Source organism: Orycteropus afer, unplaced genomic scaffold, assembly GCF_000298275.1.
Source record: "Orycteropus afer afer isolate SDZICR_OR568_19922 unplaced genomic scaffold, OryAfe1.0 scaffold00043, whole genome shotgun sequence".
Lineage (NCBI taxonomy): Eukaryota > Metazoa > Chordata > Mammalia > Tubulidentata > Orycteropodidae > Orycteropus > Orycteropus afer.
Genome location: NW_006921630.1, coordinates 14,255,032 through 14,273,938, shown reverse-complemented (window position 1 = coordinate 14,273,938; position 18,907 = coordinate 14,255,032). Strand labels below are relative to the sequence as shown.

Here is an 18,907-nt window from a genome sequence, read left to right as displayed (position 1 = left end):
AAGCAGTTTTAGACAGACTTGGAGGCAGTGATCCCAACCTCTGATCATGATCTGTTTCTGTGTTGCTTTTGCTTTCTAGCTGATGGAAAACGCAGTATTTACATTTGAGCAGTTGCTTTCCCCACATCTTCAAGGAGAGGCCTCCAAAACTGCAGTCTCCATTGAAAAGGTTAAGCTTCGAGTCTTAAAGGTAAAACCAACTGCAACCATTCTCTCATTTCAAGGAAACATGAAACAGAAATAGGGCCCTCATTTCTTTTGCTAAGTGAAAAATATCATGTGCTCCTTTTCTGTCTCCCCTTTTTCTTCCCAATATTTTCTCCTTCTTTTTTCTCTAAGGTACCAGTGACTAATGTAATCAAGTGTCTCCGGCATGACTTTCATGCCTGCTCTGTCATCTAGTGGCTAGAGTAGGGACTACAGGTTCTCAGCATTAGTGCCTATCAGCTAGATTGGCAGCTTACCTTCATAGCAATTGGACTTGACAGATACTTATTGATCGTTCACTATAAACAAAGCGTTGAGATAGGTGTTACAAAAACAAAAACAAAAAACAAATTCACTGCCAGGTGTTACAGGGGATTAAAAAAACAGGCAGGGCAAAGCCTCTTTCTTCAAACGGTTTAAACTCCATTGCCATCTAGCTGATACTGACTCATAGCAGCCCTATAGGACAGAGTAGAAGTGCCCATAGGGTAAATATTTACAGAAGTAGATTGCCTCTTCTTCCTGTGCAGTGGCATGTGCTTAGAGTTTAGTAAAATCAACCTCAATTAGCTAACATTTATAAGAAAAATCACGGCAAAGGAAATATTCTAAGGAAAAAATATATTTGCCATATAAAATCACTTTAAATGTGCATCATGTATAAGTATATATCAAAGTGGCTGTGATACTAGCAGCTGGTACATGTGATTGGCTGCCACTGAGTCTGCTCCGACTCATGAGGACCTCAAGTTTAAAAGAATGAAATGTTGCCTGATCTGGCACCATCTTCCTGATCTTTGATACATTTGAGCCATTGTGGAGGCTGTTGTGTCAATCCATCTCAATGAAGGTTTCCCTCACTTTCACTGACCCTCTACCAACCATGATGTACTAGAACATGTATATTTAAAAAAAATTTTTAAATCTTTTTTTATCAACTGTTTCATTTGAACCGCTTTAAAACCATGAACTAATTAGAATGTGTCTCCATTCTGCAAATGATGAATCTGACTCTATGAACTAAAATGACTTATTTAAGCTCAACAAGCTGGTCACTGGTGAGCTTAGAGCTAAAACCACCCTTACACGTAGTCCACTGATTTTTCACTATGTTGTTGTTGTTGTTAGGTGCCGTCGAGTTGGACCTGACTCATAGCGACCCCTCCTTGGGTTTCTGAGGCAGTATCACTACGGAAGTAGATTGCCCAACCTTCCTTCCAAGGAGTGGCTGGTGGGTTTGAACCGCCAGCCTTTTGGTTAGCAGTAAAGTGCCTTAGGCACTAAGCTACCGTACGACAAGACAATGTTTAGTTCTTTTGTATGGAAGGATGCCATGTGTAGGAGCCAAGTAGACAGTAACTAACAATAGCAAAATTCCTCAAACCAGTGCTTTGGAGCAGAAGCTCAAAGCCTACAGAACCTAGGGGTGGTCCCTGCAGCTCAGACTTGATCTTGATGCCTCACAGGAGGAAACTCTGGCAACCAGATCACTGGGATTCAAAGCACTAGTTATCATGGCAGCACAAATGGTAATGAAATTACAATGCAGTTGAAAGTTAGTGTCCATATCAAGTGCTTCAGCACACCAAGAGAGGAAGAAGGCAAGTGGAAAGGCATTCAAAAATAAAGACCTCAGGTTAGAAAGGGACTCTAGTTCAGTTTCAAATCCAGTTTTAAGCAGTGTTCCTGCCAGGGCTGGTCCAGCTTGTGCTTGGATGTCTCCCATATCAGGACCCTTTGTACTTATCAGAGGAGCCTGTTTCACCTCTGGGCACTCTTCACTATGTTAGGCCAAAGTTCTTGTTACTCCTAATTTTGGGTCTACTCTTTTTGATCATATGCTTCTTCCACATGGTAGCTTTGGTTGTGGGATTGTTGTTGTTGTTGTTATGTGCCGTCGTCTTTACTCTGTTATGGGCTGAACATCCAAACTTAGAGACAAGGTTTGATTTTAGATGTCTCTTTAATGGGAACACAGACAAATTGGAACATGGTCACAGGTGCATGGGCAGAATGACTGGGCCAAGTGAGGAATGGATAAAGAGATGAAGGCATTACATGGGAGACAACTGCTTGGGGCAAAAATTATAGCCCTAATCCCACAACCAACCTCCTTGGGTTTCCGAGGCAGTATCACTACGGAAGTAGGATAGCCCAACCTTCCTTCCTCTCTTTATCCATTCCTCACTTGGCCCAGTCATTCTGTCCATGCACCTGTGACCATGTTCCAATTTGTCTGTGTTCCCATTAAAGAGACATCTAAAATCAAACCTGGTCTCTAAGTTTGGATGTTCAGCCCATAACAGAGTAAATATCATCTCTATTTTAGACACTAAACTTCTTTGGTTAACATGTCATGTTGTTAATAGAGCTATGAGCCAGGCCCTCGCTCCCTTTGAGGAAATCATTACAATACACTGAACTTGCTTTCAGGATGTGAAGTGAAAGAAGTAGATTGGCATGGCTCCCATGCACATGTCCATGATGCAGGTGATGAAACACAAGCTCAAGTGCCAGTTCTATCCCCGACTTTCTTTATAACACTGAAGTCACTCCACTTTGATCTTGTCTCACTTTCTGTATCTGTAAGAGAGGGAGGTGAGATTGGTCATTGTCAATTATAACCTCCTTACTTGCAATTTGAGAGAATTATGTAGAAAGATCCCTGAGTCTTTGTAGTAAGAGTCCTTAAAAATTAGGGAGAAAAAGAGAGATGAAGCGGGTAGCTAAGATTTTTGTTTAAGCAAAAGTTAACAGATTGCAATGTTGTCATTTAGCATATGTTTTTATCTCTGTATTGACAGCAATATGATTATGACAGCAGCACCATCCGGAAGAAGATATTTCAGGAGGCTCTGGTTCAAATCACACTTCCCACCGTGCAGAAGGCTCTGGCGTCCACATGCAAACCAGTAAGGGGATGGGCTATTCTAAAGAGCCTGCTCTTATTACCTATGACATTCAAGCCAGTTCTTTTGACACGATGTGCATGCAAACCATAGACTAGTCCATCAAACTTTTCTTGTTAGAGGTCAGAGAATAAATATTTTAGGCTTTGCAGGCTATATAATCTGTATGCACAGCTACCCAACTCTGCAGTTGAAGCTCAAAAGTAGCCATAGACTATATGTAACCAATCTGTAAACAATATAAACAAATGAGCATGGCTATGTTCCAACAAAACTTTCTTTACAAAAACAAGCAGCTGGCCAGATTTGCCAACCCTTGGACTATGCATAATCTCAAAGCATAATGTTCTGAGTTTGAATCAAACTAAGAGTTGACATGGAACACTGATGATACCAGGCATTATAATAAAATGATTCATAGGTCCAATGTATCCTCTACAGCTTGAAAACTATGTCCAGGAAAACACCTTGAGATGATTACAGAAGGATGCTACTAGGGTTTTGTTAATAATAATAATAATAATAATAATAATAATAATTAAACCCAAGCCATTGCCATTGAGTCAATTCCTACTCATTGTGATCCTATAGATAGAATGGAACTGCTCCATAGAGTTCTGGAGACTGTAATCTTTATGGGAGCAGAATGCTACATCTTTCTAATGCTGAGTGGCTGATAGGTTCAAACTGCCAACTTTTTGCTTAGTAGCCAAGTGCTTAACCTCTATGCCATTGTCTTCTTAAATCCAGCAATATTTGTTTAATAAAATCAATGAAGTTATTTAATCTGCTACAAAAATGAGACATCCAGTGGCAATCATGATTATGAAAGTGTGACTCCCGGCAAGTGGACTCTGGAGGCAGAGACCTGGGTTCAAGTCCTGACTCCTCCATGTATCTAATTGAGAGCCTTGGGCAAATCAATTTTCTTCTCTTAGCCTAGATTTTATTGTCTGTAGCCAAAACCCACTGCTATAGAATCTATTCTGACTCATAACAACCCTATGTAGATAGAATAATACTTTGCAGTATCTTTATTATGTTTAAGAGAGAAAACTGGTGTTGTTAGTTGCCATCAAGTCAGTTCTGGCTCATGATGACCTCATGACTGCAGAGTATAACAGCTCCATAGGATTTTCAAGATTGACCTTTTGAAAGCAGATTTCCAGCCCTTTCTTACAAGGTGTTTCTGGGTGAGTTCAGTTGCCAACCTTGTAGCTAGTAGTAGAGCACTTTACTATTTGCACCACCCAGGGACTCCTAAGACAGAGGACTAGTATAGTACAACTAATATTGATGAATGTTTACCATGTGTTAGACACTGTGTCAAACGCTTTATGTGAATTATCTCAGTAACTGTCATGACAACTCTATGAGGAGGTACCATGAATATCCTGATTGTACAAATGAGGAAACTGAGGGGTTAAGTAGCAGGCCCAAAGTCACAGAGCTGGTAACCACCGGTGGTAGAAACCAGTTCATACTCACCTATTATGTTGTGGTCATGCAGTAAGTTGTTTATTATTATTATCATTTATTACTATCACTCCTAGTACTTCTTCTGTATATCAGAAATGATCTATGAGAATGCATATTTGCAAGGTCTGCTCCTTCTTGGAGCAAATGATGAAGAAGTTCAGAATTCTAAAGGGCTTTTTAGTGGTTTGGAGAGTCTCCAAGCATTGGAGCATTAAAACCCTTTGCATGAGTTATTTTTCTTCAGATAGTCACAGGCATATCTAACCCCCCCTCATTGCCATCCAGTCAACTCTGACTCATACGATCCTATAGAAGGGATACTTTGCCTACATGCTTCCTGATTCTGATCCCAAGTTGCAGCATGTTGATCCTGATCCTGAGTGACTTATTACTTCCCTAATAAACCCATAATTGTGAGTATTGTCTGTGAGTTCTCTGTGTTCATTGCAATGAATTATCAAACCCAGAAGAGAAGTAGAAAGTGCCAAGGGAGGGTCGCCTGGTGTCAGAACTGGTAAAAAGGTTGGAGGGTGGAGGTCTGTTTGACCTTCACTCATAGGAATGAACCTTGTGCTGATACTGATGATTCTCCCCCCTTCATGAAGTTAGATGAAGAGGTTTGATGCACCATTTTTTCTCACTTCTTCCCGAATGAGGAGAAAGGGGAGGAAAGGCCTCCTTCTAGTCTGTCCTCATCTTTTCATGCATCAGCAGAATCAGTTGTGCCCCATCTATTAAGAGGCTCTTGTGATTTTAAATCAACAGAGACTGGTTTCAAAAGAAACTGGGACCCAGAGTTCTCAGTAATGAAGGGTATTATTATATCAGTGTCAATATCTAGTCTGATGTACAGACTAGATAAATCAGAGGGTTAGCTGCTTCATAGAAGGATTCTTTATTTTACTTAACTATTTTCCCTTAGGAAAATTACTTATTTACTTATTTTCCCGTAGGAGCTCCAGTGGCGTGGTGCCTAAGGCATTCGACTGCTAACCAGAAGGTTGGCGGTTCAAACCCACCAGCCACTCCGTGGAAGGAAGATGGGGCAATCTACTTCCATAAAGATTTACTGCCTCAGAAACCCAGTGGGGGTTGCTATGAATCAGAATTGACTCGATGCCAGTGAGTTAGTTACAGTTATTTTCCCTTAAAGGAGCTTTGGTGGTATAGTGGTTAAGGCATTTGGCTGCTAACCAAAAAAAAAAAAAGGGGGGGGGGTTGGTGTTGTGAACCCACCAGCTGCTCTGCAGAAGAAAGATGAGGCAGGCAGTCTGCTTCTGTAGATTTACAGCCTTGGAAACCCAATGGATTCACTGAGTCTGAATCGACTTGATGGCAGTGAGTTTGGTTTTTGGTTTTTATTTTCCCCTGAGGGTCGCCTCAACTCTGTTATGAGGTTGGGGAGGACTTCTCACCAGACCTGACAAATAATGTATAACAATTAGGAGAATAAGGAAGTGGGAATCATACAGGGAAGACAAAAGGGTCTTCCAGGCATGAGATGGGGACACAGAAGTGACATGGCTTGCCCAGGGTCACACAGCTGGTCCAAGGCAGTGCTGTGGGCCCTGGGCAGTGTGTTCCTTCCATACTATAGCGATCTGTGTGTCAGTCCTGCCTCAAGCTTTCTAGACTTGTGGTTCTCAACCCCATTTACATGTTAGAATTGCCTGGGAAGTTCTAAAAAACTTCCAGATTCTCCAAGATTCACCCTTAAAGGTTTCTATTTTATTGGCCCAGGGCATTAAAGATATGATACAATTCAATCAATTCAGTGTAGAAGAGCTGTTTTGTAAGTTGAGCACATCACAACAGTATGAATGCCCTGAGAAATTTTTCCTCTCCACAGATTTATTTAGTGGGTTCAGACTCTAAGGGTCTACTGTTTATATATTCAGCAAATGAGTATTAAATATGTATCAAATATGAGCCAGGCATTGTGCCAGGTGAATGTCCTGCTGTGTTGGAGTTCACAGTCTAGAGAAAGGAAACAGGATACATTCTGCCCTGGGGTGAGCACTACAATAGCTGATGGGGTAGTGAAGCCAGAGTCCTGAGGAGGTGTCTTGGTTTTCTAGTGCTGGTATACCAGAAATACCACAAATGGATGGCTTAACAAGCAGGGATTTATTCTCTTACATTTTAGGAGGCTAGTAGTCCAATTCATAGTGCCAGCTCTAGGGGCCAGATGAAGGCCCCTTGACCTCAGGTTTCAGTTGTGCCTCCTGTTTCAGGCCCACTAGAACTGGAGGCTTTTCCTAACTCACGCCGTTGTTGGCTGCTGAGGTTGACGAACCCCAGATCAACAGGAAAAATGGTCCAGCCTTAGATTAACAGACAACACAGCCAGCCACTGATTTAAGTCCAGGAACAATCCCAAGATCAGTAGGCAACATGGCAGGGCACTGAGATGAAAACTCTGCCAAATGAAGGATGCAAATGTGCCAAAAGCTCAGAGACCTTTCTCAAAGCTGTTTCTTAAATACTGGAAGCAAGACATACCCCAAAGGCACTTACTTAGCTGCTTACAGCAGATTCCACCATGGAGTTATTACCAGTCTCATGATGGGGAATAACTACATCCAGCTGCCTTAGCCACTCAAAACCATGGCCCAGCCAAGTTGACACACAACCTTAACTACAATAGGAGGATTGCCTCAACTCTGTTATGAGGTCAGGGAGGACTTCCCACCAGACCTGAACCAGACCTGACAAATGAATAACAATTAGGAGAGTAAGGAAGTGGGAATCATACAGGGAAGATCAAAGGGTCTTCCAGGCATGAGATGGGGACACAGAGAAGTGACATGGCTTGCCCAGGGTCACACAGCTGGTCCAAGGCAGCGCTGTGGCCCCTGGGCAGTGAGCTCTTTCCATACTGTCGTGATCTGTGTGTCAGTCCTGTTTCATAGACCTTCTAGGGATTGTTGAGGCTCACGCCCCTTCAATCCTGTGGCTTACTCCTAGGGTAGGTATAAAAGGACACTGATCTGGTCTGGGGCTACAGTGCTTCTCCCTGACCCCAGGTTCTAGCACTGAGAATTGTCTGACTGTGGTGGTTTCTGATCACTTGCTGTAAATCCTGTCCCTTAGGCCAAAGGCATCAGATCCCACTGCTAAGCCCCAGGCTCTCTAATAGCCACATGTGGGAAACCCTCCTCCCAGCACTATTAGGTGCCAGGATTATCAAGTTAATCCTGGGATATGATTTGATACATTTTGATCCCTTCTCTGCCCTCATGCTGATAATAGGCAAGCCATTTGGGAGCCCTGGGAAGGCAGGGAACCCTTGGAATAATGGATTTTTGCATCGTGTCTGAATTGTCTCAGAGGGAATCTGTGAGTGTCAGGGCCAATTGAAGGGAAAGAGAATGTTCCTGAAGAATCCTTGATTCTCCCAACCTGAAAAGTGGCCTCATTCTAATAAAGTTAAATATATATCAACCCTAGGACCCAGCAATCTCATTCTTATGTATATACCCAAGAGAAATGATGCTTTAAATTCACAAGAAGACATGTACAAGAGTATTTATGGCACCTATATTCGTAATGGCCAGAAAGTGGAAAAATCTCAATGCCTATCAGCAGAAAAATGGACAAGGAATTTTGGTTTATCCATATAATGAATGCTATGTAATGAATGAGCTACTGATACATATACCAACATTGCTGAATTTCAAAAATGGACACAAGGAGAGAATTCTGGGAAGATAATGGTGTAAACAAACCATGGCTTTCATCTTCCCCCAGAAATACATTCAGCTTTGAGGGACTCTGAATTGGGGAGCAGAGGAAGGCAGCAAGGAACTACAGACAGGCATGAATTAATGAATCAACAATGAATCACATACAGTAGGAAAACTGATTCTCCCACCTTCCCTGTACTTCTCAGCCACATAGACTACTGGCTGCTGTGAACTAAGGAAGTGGCCCCAGAAGAAGGGCCTGCTTCTAACCACTGTATATGCTGCCTGTAAAAGATATAGGACCCCAAGCTTCTGCTTTGAAATCAAACGGCAGACCTCCCCAGTGGCTCTGTTGTGAAATATGCCAGCACTTCTCCCTGGACTATATAGAAGGCCTCTTGCAATGGAGTCTTCTTTCATAGTCAACATTTTACCTGCCTCCCTGCATACCCCATACCTGAGGCCTTTGAAATTAACAGAACAAACTTCCCAGGGCTTCAGTTTGAGTCTACTTGTTCCTTCTTATTGGTGTTGAGGACTGCCAACAGGCTGCTCTGTACTAGGAAGCAGGCATCTTGATTTGAAGTTACAACCACAGCCAACATAATATGGGGAGGGGGTGTTTCTGAAAGCAAAAAGACAGACCTCCCTAGGGGGTCTATTCAGAGGGTGACAACCTCTTCTCAACCTGGACACTATCACCTGCAAGCCTGCAGTGAATTGCTACAAAAGGCGCTTGTGGTGGAGTATAGGTCTCTGAAACCAACAGGACAAACCTCCTAGGATGTCAGTTTGGGTTAGTCTGCCCCCCACATTTAGTTGTCACTGTGAACTGCTGTGTGCCACTGCTATGTGCTGGGAAGCAGGAGTCTCAAGTGGAGGCTGCGTTCACAGCCACCAGTCTTCCAGGCAGACCTCCATGGGGATCTGACAAGAGGGTAACACCCCTTCCCCCACCTGGTAACTAACTGTTGGTTGCCAGATTGTGGCAAACTACTACAGAAGGCCCCTGCAGCAGAGTCTGCTCCCATAGTCAGCACTCTACCTGCCTCCCGGTGCACCTGATAGCTCAGGCCTCTGAAACTAATAGGACATACCTCCCTGTGGATTAACTTGAGTCTGCTTCCCCTTCTGGTCAGTGCTGAAGACAGCTGTCTAAGGTTGTTGTGTGTTACAAGGCAGACATATTGAGTGGAGGTTATACCCGCAGCCAATATACTACAAGGTGGGCTCTGATAGCAATAGGCATCCCTCCCGGGGGTCCATATGGAGCATGACAATCCCTCCTTCACCTAGTAACTGTCGGCTGCTGGACTGTTATGAACTCCTTCTATAGGAGCGGAACCAGGAAGAGGGTCACCTAAAAACAGATTGCCCCAACCCCACCCCAACCACAGGGCCACTGGGTTCTAAAACCAGCAAGACAGATCTCTTGGAGGTCCTTCTCCAAGGGAGAAGTAAGCCCCTCCTCCTCCTGAAACAGGAAAATCTGCTTGTGCTTCCCCTGAAAGCTGTGCTTCCCCTAGAAGCAGCCCCTACAGAGCAGGGAAGGAAGCCTCAGGCAAAACTGGAGGGTAGCACCAGCCCCAACAGGTCTCTGGATGTTCGTTCTCTGTCTGAAAATATGATCACAGAAATGGAGAAGAGAAGGGAGTAAAAACCAGATATATAAGGACTGCACCCCTGGACAGATTGATTAGTACTCAGTATCTCACCTAAGGAGCTCTGGTAGCGTAGTGACTAAGGCACTTGACTGCTAACCAGAAGGCTGGTGGTTCAAACTCACCAGCCACTCCTCAGAAGAAAGGTTGGGCAATCTGCTTCTGTAGTGATACTGCTTCGGGAAACCCAAGGAAGGGTCACTTCTCAGTCGGATCCGACTTGACGGCCCATCACAACAGCATAACATCTCACCCAATTGGCAGTGCTCACTAGTGGACAGATTGATCACAGTATCTTTTTCTGGTGTGTTTGGGAGAGATTTAAAGTTGAAAACTGAGATCTGGAACTTTATAATCTTGATTAAACCAGGAAAGGAAAAGGAGCCATCAGAGAGGGAGAGAAAATGGTAAGCAAAGGCTGAGGCACTGCCTGCCTGAGAGTTTTGTTGTTGTTGTTGTTGTTTTTTGCAGAAAGTAGTATAGGCAAAAATACTAAGTACTTGGGAGAACTGAAAAAGTTAACACTCTTAAAAATTCCAGTGCCCCAACAAACAATCACAAACACATAATGAATGGAAAAATAACGATCCATCCAACTGAACATGACAAAGAGAATAAAAGTGCATGTAGGGATGTCAAATAATGAAAAAAATAGAATATAATACAATAATGTTAAATATAATTAAAGACCTAAGGGAAAACATAGACAAAGAACTAAAAGAAACAAGGAAAACAATGCATTAACAAAATGAGGCTTTAAGAAAAGAGATATTGCAACTTAAATAGACTGTAACTGAAATGAGACACAGAGTAGAAGGACCTACCAACTGATTTAATCAGGCAGAGGAAAGAATCATCTAATTAGAAGATAGATAGTTAAGATTACAGAGGCTGAAGAGCAACAAGAATGGAGGCTCAAGATGGCTGAATGCAATTTTAATGAAATTATGGGACAACAACAAGAGATCTAATATATGCATTTTGGGAATCCCAAAAGGAAATGAAAGGGAGAAAGACACTGAAAGAATATTTGAAGAAATAATGACAGAAAATTTCCCCAGTCTGACATAAGGAGCTCTGGTGACATGGTGCCTAAAGCATTTGACTGCTAACCAGAAGTTTGGTGATTCAAACCCACCAGCTGCTTCACAGAAGGAAGATGGGCAATCTATTTTTGTAAATATTTACTGCCTCAGAAACCCAAAAGGGGTTGCTATGAGTCAGAATCGACTTGATGGCGGTGAGTTTGGGTTTTTTAATGGAGGACATGAATATGCAAGTCCAGGAATCTCAGAGAACCCCAAGCAGGATAAACCAAAGAGATATACACTGAGGCACATCATAGTTAGAGTCTCAAAAAGTAAACATAAAGAGAGAGTTCTGAAAGTAGTGAGAAAGAAGCAAACAATCACATACAAATGATCCCCAATGAGACTAAGAGCTGATTTCTTCTCAGAAATGTTGGAAACCAGAGGCAATGAAATGAAATATTTAAAATTCTGGGGGGAGGGGGGGGGGACCTGTCAACCAAAAATACTGTACCCAACAAAACTATCCTTCAAGAATGATGATGAAATTAAAATATTCCAAGATAAACAGAAGCTGAGAGAGTTCATAACCACCAGACAAGCTGTATAAAAATTGCTTATGGTAGTTCTGTAGATGGAAGTGAAAAGATACTGGAAAGTAATTCAAACCTATACATAAAAAAGAAAGATGCCTCTGGTGGTTAAGTTTGTGTGTCAACTTGGCTAGGCCTGGTTGAGTGGCTGGGCAGCTGGATGTAGTATTCCCCATGATGAAACTGGTAATCAACTCCGTGGTGGAATCTACTGGGAACAGCTGAGTAGCTGCTTTTGGGTATGTGGTCTGCTTCCTGTATATGAGAAACAGCTTTGGGAATGGTCTCCAGCTTATGGCATGCTTGAACCCTACATGTAGTTGTGTTGTTGCTCAACAGCCTGCCATGCTCTGCTGACCTTAGGACTTTCAATGAACTTGAATCAATGGCCTGCCATGTGGTTTGGTAACATTGGAACTGTGCCATTTTATTTGTCGACCTGGGGCTTGTTAGTCTCAGTAGCCAGTAGCTGCCTGAGTGAAGAGATGCCTTTAGCTTCAGTGGGCCAGGAAAAAGAGGCAGAGGTGAAGCCCAAGTTCGAGGGGCTTTCATCCAGCCTCTAGAGCCTGGCACTTTGAACTCAGACTTAAAGCCTCCAAATAGTAAGAATAAACTCTTGTTTGTTAAGGCCATCCCATTTGTGGTATATTCTTGTCAGAGTGGCACTGTTGTTGTTGTTGTTGTTGTTATGTGCCGTTGAGTTGGCCCCGACTCATAGCGACCCTTCTCTTTGGGTTGCCGAGGCAGTATCACTATGGAAGTAGATTGCCCAGCCTTCCTCGGGCTGGTGGGTTTGAACCGCCAACCTTCTGGTTAGCAGTCAAGTGCCTTAGGCACTATGCTACCAGAGCTCCTACAGTGGCACTAGGTAGCCAATATAATGCCTAATAAACAAATACAAGGTATTCATGCATGATAATCTGTGTTGTCCTTGATGTTTCTTAATTACAAATATATAAAAATCAAGGATCAAATTATGTTACAGGGCACATGAAATATAAAGATCTAATTAGTGATAACAATAACAAAAGAGGGGAGATGACTGATATAGATACAGAACTTCTTGTATGTTAACTAAAGTTAAGTTGGTATCAACTTACCCTAGAATGTTATAAATACAAGTTGTTAAATGTAATATTCATGGTAACTACTATGAAGATATCTTAAAAAAACATACACAATAGGAAAGGGAAAGGGAATCAAAATGGCTCACTGCAATAAACTAACAAAACACAAAAGCAAGCAGTAGTGAAGTACAAAGACAAAGATTTAAGACACACAGAAAACAAATAACAAAATGGCAGAAGTAAATCATGACTTACTGGTAATTAGAAAAAAAACCCACTGCCATCAAATCAATTTTGACTCATAGCAACCTCCATTGGGTTTCCGAGGTGGTAAATCTTTTCAGAAGTAGATTGCTCAGTCTTCCTTCTGTGGAGTTGCTGGTGGGTTTGAACTGCCAACTTCTGATTAGCAGTCAAATGCCTAAGGTTCTGTGCCACCAGAGCCTTTTGTTGGTAATTAGAGTGAATGTAAATGAACTAAGTTCTCCGAACAAAAGGCAGAGAGTGGCAGAATAGATAATAAAACATGATCCAACTCTATGTTGTTTACAAAAGACATACCTTAGACCTAAGGCCACAAATAGGTTGAAAGTGACAAGATAGAAAAAAATATCCCATGCAAGTAATAACCAAAAGAGCTCTGGGGTGGTGATCTTAATATCAGACAAAGTAGACTTTAAGACAAAATTTGTTAAAAGAGATAAAGATTGATATTATATAGTGGTAAAAGGGTCAGTTAACCAAGAAGATTTAAAATATATACAACCCAACATCACACTCACTGCCTCTGAGTCGTTTCCAACTCATAGTGACCTGTCCTTGGGTTTCTGAGGCAGTAAATATATAAAGCAAGTACTGATAGAAATAAGGGACAAATAGATAGAAGTATAATAATCACTGGAGACTTCACCACTTTTAATATTGGACAGGATACCTAGGAAGAAAACAACAAGGATATAGAGGGCCTGAATAACACTTTAAACCAAATGGACTTAACAAATATATATAGAACTATTTTGGTTACCAGTGCCTCGGAAGGAAGACTGGGCAATCTACTTCTGTAGTGATATTGCTTCAGAAACCCAAGGAGGGGTTGCTATGAGTCAGATCTGACTTGATGGCAGTGAGGTTTTTTTTTTTTTTTTTGTATAGTAAAGCCCAAAGGATCCACAAGAAAACTTCTAGAGGTAATAGAGGAATTTAGCAAATTTTCAAGGCACAGGTCAAAAAACAAAAATCAGTTGGGTTTCTATATACCAGCAATGAAAAATCAAAAAGGGAAATTAGAGAAACAATTACCTTTACGATAGCATCCGAGAGAATAAAACACATAGGAATAAATCTAACCAAGGACATGAAGGACTTAGTCAATTAAAACTATAAAACACCACTGAAAGACATTAAAGAAGACTTAAATAAATGGAAAGATGTTCCATGTTCATGGATTGGAAAACTTAGTATTGTTAAGATTTCAGTACTACCCAAAACAATCTATAGATTCAACACAATTCCAATCAAAATTCCAATAGCCTTCTTTATAGAAATAGAAAAGACAGTCCTCAAATTCATATGGAATGGCAAGAGGCTACAAATAGCTAAAACAATGTTGAAAGAGAAGAACAAAGTTTTAGGACTCACTCTTCCTGCTTTAAAAGCATACTGCACAGTTACAGTAATCAAAACAGGCTGATACTGGTATAAAAATAAGCACAAAGACTATGGAATAGAATTGAGAGCCCAAAAATCTACACATCTATGGTCACCTGACTTCTCATAAGGGTGGTAAGTCCATTTGATAGGAAAAGAAGAGTCTCTTCAATAAATAGTGGTAAGAATATTGAATTTCCACATGCAGAAAAAATGAAATAACACCCATGCCTCACACCATACACAAAAACAAATTCAAAATGGATTAAGGACCTAAATGTGCAAACTAAAACCATAAAATTCTTAGAAGAACAAGGAGAGGCAAAGCTGTCATGCCTAGCTTTCAACAATGGATTAAGTAATATAATAAAAACACAAACAACAAAAGACAAATAAATGGATCTCATAAAAATGTAAAACTTTTGTTCATCAAAAGAGTGGAAAGACAAGTGACAAACTTGTCTTTGGAATATCTTTGGAAACTGTATATCTGATAACAATCAAATAACCAAAAATTTATAAAACTTTGACAATTTAAGAACAAAAAGATGACTAACCCAATCACAAATTGGGCAAAGGACTTGAATAGACATTTCACCAAAGAGGACATTCATATGGCCACCAAACACATGAAAAGATTCTCAGTGTTATTAGCTATCAGAGAGATACAAATCAAAACCACAATGAGATACCATTTCAATCCCACCAAGATGCTAAGATTAAAAACAAAACAAAACAAAAAAACCCAAATATTGGCAAGGATGTGGGGAAATTGGAACACTTAACCATTTATGGTGGAAATGTAAGATGGTGCAGCCATGGTAGAAACCAGTATAGCAGTTCCTCAAAAAAACTAAAATTAGAACTATCGTATGATCCACTCATAGATATATACCCCAAAAACTTGAAAGCAGAGACTCAAAAGAGACTTGTACACCAATGTTCATTCCTGCACTATTCACAATAGCCAAAAGGTAGAAACAACCTAAATGCCCATCAACAAATAAATGGATAAACAAAATGTGGAACATACATATAATGGAATACTACTACTCAGCCAGTAGGAGAAGGGAAGTCTTGATATATGCAACAATATGGATGCAGCTTGAAGACATTACTCTGAGTGAAATAAGTCAATCACAAAAGGACACATATTGTATGACCTCACTTATATACAAAAAACAAGAATAGGCAAATGTATAGGGAGCTCTGGTAGCATAGTGGCTATGGCACTTGACTGCTAACCAGAAGGCTGGTGGTTCAAATCCACCAGCCACTCCTCGGAAGGAAGATGGGGCAATCTACTTCCATAGTGATACTGCCTCGGAAACCCAAGGAGGGGTCGCTATGAGTCGGGGCTGACTCGATGGCAAACAACAACAACAACAATAGTGACCAAAGTGTGTTAGTGGTTACCAGGGGCAGCAGCGAGGGGGAAAAGGGAGGTCAACAGTGATGGGAAAATTGCGTTGATTAAAGGTGAGTTTGCACAGCTGATTATTGTAATTGTCTGTAAGTTGTATATACCTATAAAAAGTTGGATTGAAGAGGCCTCTGTAAAAGAAATAAGGGAAACAATACCATTTACAACAGCTACCAAAAAGATAAAATATCTAGGAATAAATCTTACCAGAGACACAAAAGACCTATACAAAGAAAACTGTAAAGCACTACTACAAGAAACTACAAGGGATCTACATAAATGGAAGAACCTGCCTTGTTCGTGGATAAGAAGACTGAATATTGTGAAAATGTCATATTATCCACTAATATCTACATATTTAATGCAATCCCAATCCAGATACCAACAACATTTTTTAAGGGCATGAAAAAGCCAATTATTAACTTCATATGGAAAGGAAAGAGACCTCAGATAAGCAGAGCACTACTGAAGAAGAAGAACAAAGTGGGAGATCTCACACTCCCAGATCTCTAAATCTACTATACAGCTACAGTAGTCAAAACAGCATGGTATTGGTACAATTATAAACAGATAGACCAGTGGAACAGAATTGAAAACCCAGAAACAGACCCATCTATCTATGGACAGCTAATCTTTGACAAACCACCAAAACCCATTAAATGGGGAAGAGATAGCCTCTTTAACAAATGGTGCTGGCAAAATTGGATATCCACTTGCAGAAAAATGAAATAAGACCCATACTTCACCCCATACACAAAAACAAACTCAAGTTGGATTAAAGACTTAAGTGTAAAACCCCAAACTATAAAGTTCATCAAAGATAAAATAGGGGCAGATCTAGGGGCCCTAATTTATGACATAAATAGACTATCAAGCATAACCCAGAATGCACAGGAGGTAGAAGAGAAGCTAGATGACTGGGACCTTTTAAAAATTAAATTCATCGAAAGACTTCTCCAAAAGGGAAAAAACAGAACCTACAGATTGGGAGAAAATATTTGTCTATGACATATCTGACAAAGGACTTGTCTACAAAATATATAGAAAACTTCAACAACTCAATGCCAAAAAGACAAACAACCTAATCCAAAAATGGGCAAGGGCCATAAACAGACATTTCACTAAAAATGATATGCTGGCAGCCAACAAACACATGAGGAATTGCTCATGATCATTAGCCATTAAAGAGATGCAAATCAAAACAATAATGAGATATCATCTCACCCAGCAATAATAGCAAAGTTCAACAGGACAGAAAATAACTAATGCTGGTGAGGTTGCATAGAGATTGGAACTCTCATACACTGCTGGTGGGACTGTAAAATGGTACAACCATTGTGGCAAATGGTATGGCATTTCCTTAAAAAACTGAAAATAGAAATATCATTTGAATGAGCGATTCTGTTACTAGGAATATATCCTAAAGAGGTGAGAGACAGGACACAAACAGACATATGCACACCCATGTTCATTGCAGCACAATTCACTATAGCAGAGATGGAAACAACCTAAATGCCCATCAACAGATGAATGGTTAACCAAATTACTGTACATTCACACAATGGCATACTGTGCTACATTAAATTAGAACAATGAAGAATACGCAAATCATCTCACAATGTGGATGAACGTGGAGGACATTATGCTGAGTGAAAAAAGGCAGAAGGATAAATATTGTATGAGCCCATTATTTTAAAAAGTCAAGGAAGGGTTTGCTTAGGGAAGGGAACTCACTTTGTAGGTTACCAGGGATGGGAGAAAGGATAATTTTGGAGTAGTTGTGGGCCACATGCTGAGTTGGATAAGGGGAGGAATGGTATGGAAAGAGTCTGTGACCAGCATGATTACATTGGGAAAAGGGAGGACACCAAATTGTGTGCATAAGATATAGACGACATAGGCTAATGCCAGTATATCCACAATACTGCATTACCACTAACACCAAACACCACGCTATGGATAAATACATAGACAACTGAGAATATCAGATGGGGGTCAGTGAACAGGATTATAATCTATACCAATGATAGATTCAGCTGAGGATAATCTTGCACAGATACCAGTGATACAAAATAACCATAATCACTACAGAAGCAACTGAAGACAGACATAGAGCAATTCCTCATGGACAGCCAGACACCATGGGAGAGAGATCCACCGGATCTGGTGACCTAGGACTATAGTATTGAACACCAGACTCAGTTGGCACAACAAAATACATAAAAGCATTGCTCCACATCCTACATTGGTGAGTAGCAATGAGTCTTAAAAGCTTTCAAGCAGCCATCTAAGATACAGCTAGTGGTCTCCTATTGTCAGAAGTGAAGAAGAGTGAAGAAAACCAAGAACATTTGGTAACAATAAGCCCCAGGACATGATGGACCTAGAGACCAGAAGAACTAGATGGTGTCCAGCAACCAATGCCAACCACTCGGTGTGTTAGACTGGGTTCTCTAGAGAAACAAAAAACAGCAAAGCTTATATAAAGAGAGAGAGAAATTTATCTTAGGAAAATGGCTCACAAACGTATAGAAGCCGGCAAGTCCAGAGTCCCTGAAGCAAACATCTGGCTGGAGGCTTTTCCCGGCAAGAGGCCAAGAAGCTCAAGGCTGGCAGGCAGTATACTGGCTGTTGACTCCAATGAACGACGAATCTAAGATCTCTAGGCCGAATGGTGGACTGCTCACTCACGAACAGTTGCAAGCAGCACAACAGAATTCTGATCCACAGAAGAATGTCCCTTTTCCCAGGATGTCCCCAGATATCCTGGAAGCAGGTCACACCCCTAGGCAAACTCCCCTTGGGCAGATTGGCCACTCAGAACACAGTCATCCAATCCCATCTTGGGAACAACCACACAAAACTGGGTTCCAGACAAGTTGACACACAGCTCCAACTATCACAGTCCACCCCTTGTCAACTTGGCAGTTGTACACAGCTTCTTAACCATATATAATCTCTAAATAAGGACAATTATAGAGCCATATTTGTGCCTAACATGATACGCTAACACACATACAACCGAAATGCATTAACCTTATTTACATTTCACAGTTCATAACAGAAGGAAACAAAAATATTTGATGCACATATACAATGAAGAAATATAACAATCATAGTCCTCGTTTCTGCAGCTGGTCACATGGTCGTAGCTGATATTCAGAACTATCTTCTTCCACCACCCAGTCTGTATTTCCCTTGCCCTCA

The 18,907-nt window shown here is 41.0% G+C and overlaps 1 protein-coding gene across 1 annotated transcript in view; it reads left to right on the top strand.

The window, feature by feature from the left end:
• NIBAN1 (niban apoptosis regulator 1) overlaps nt 1–18,907 on the top strand; it is a 155,784-nt gene that overhangs the window by 128,918 nt on the left and 7,959 nt on the right. The window contains exons 11-12 of the mRNA XM_007937680.2: nt 80–190; nt 3,012–3,119. Coding sequence (XP_007935871.2) covers nt 80–190; nt 3,012–3,119 — 219 coding nt within the window. The remainder of the gene's footprint in view (nt 1–79; nt 191–3,011; nt 3,120–18,907) is intronic.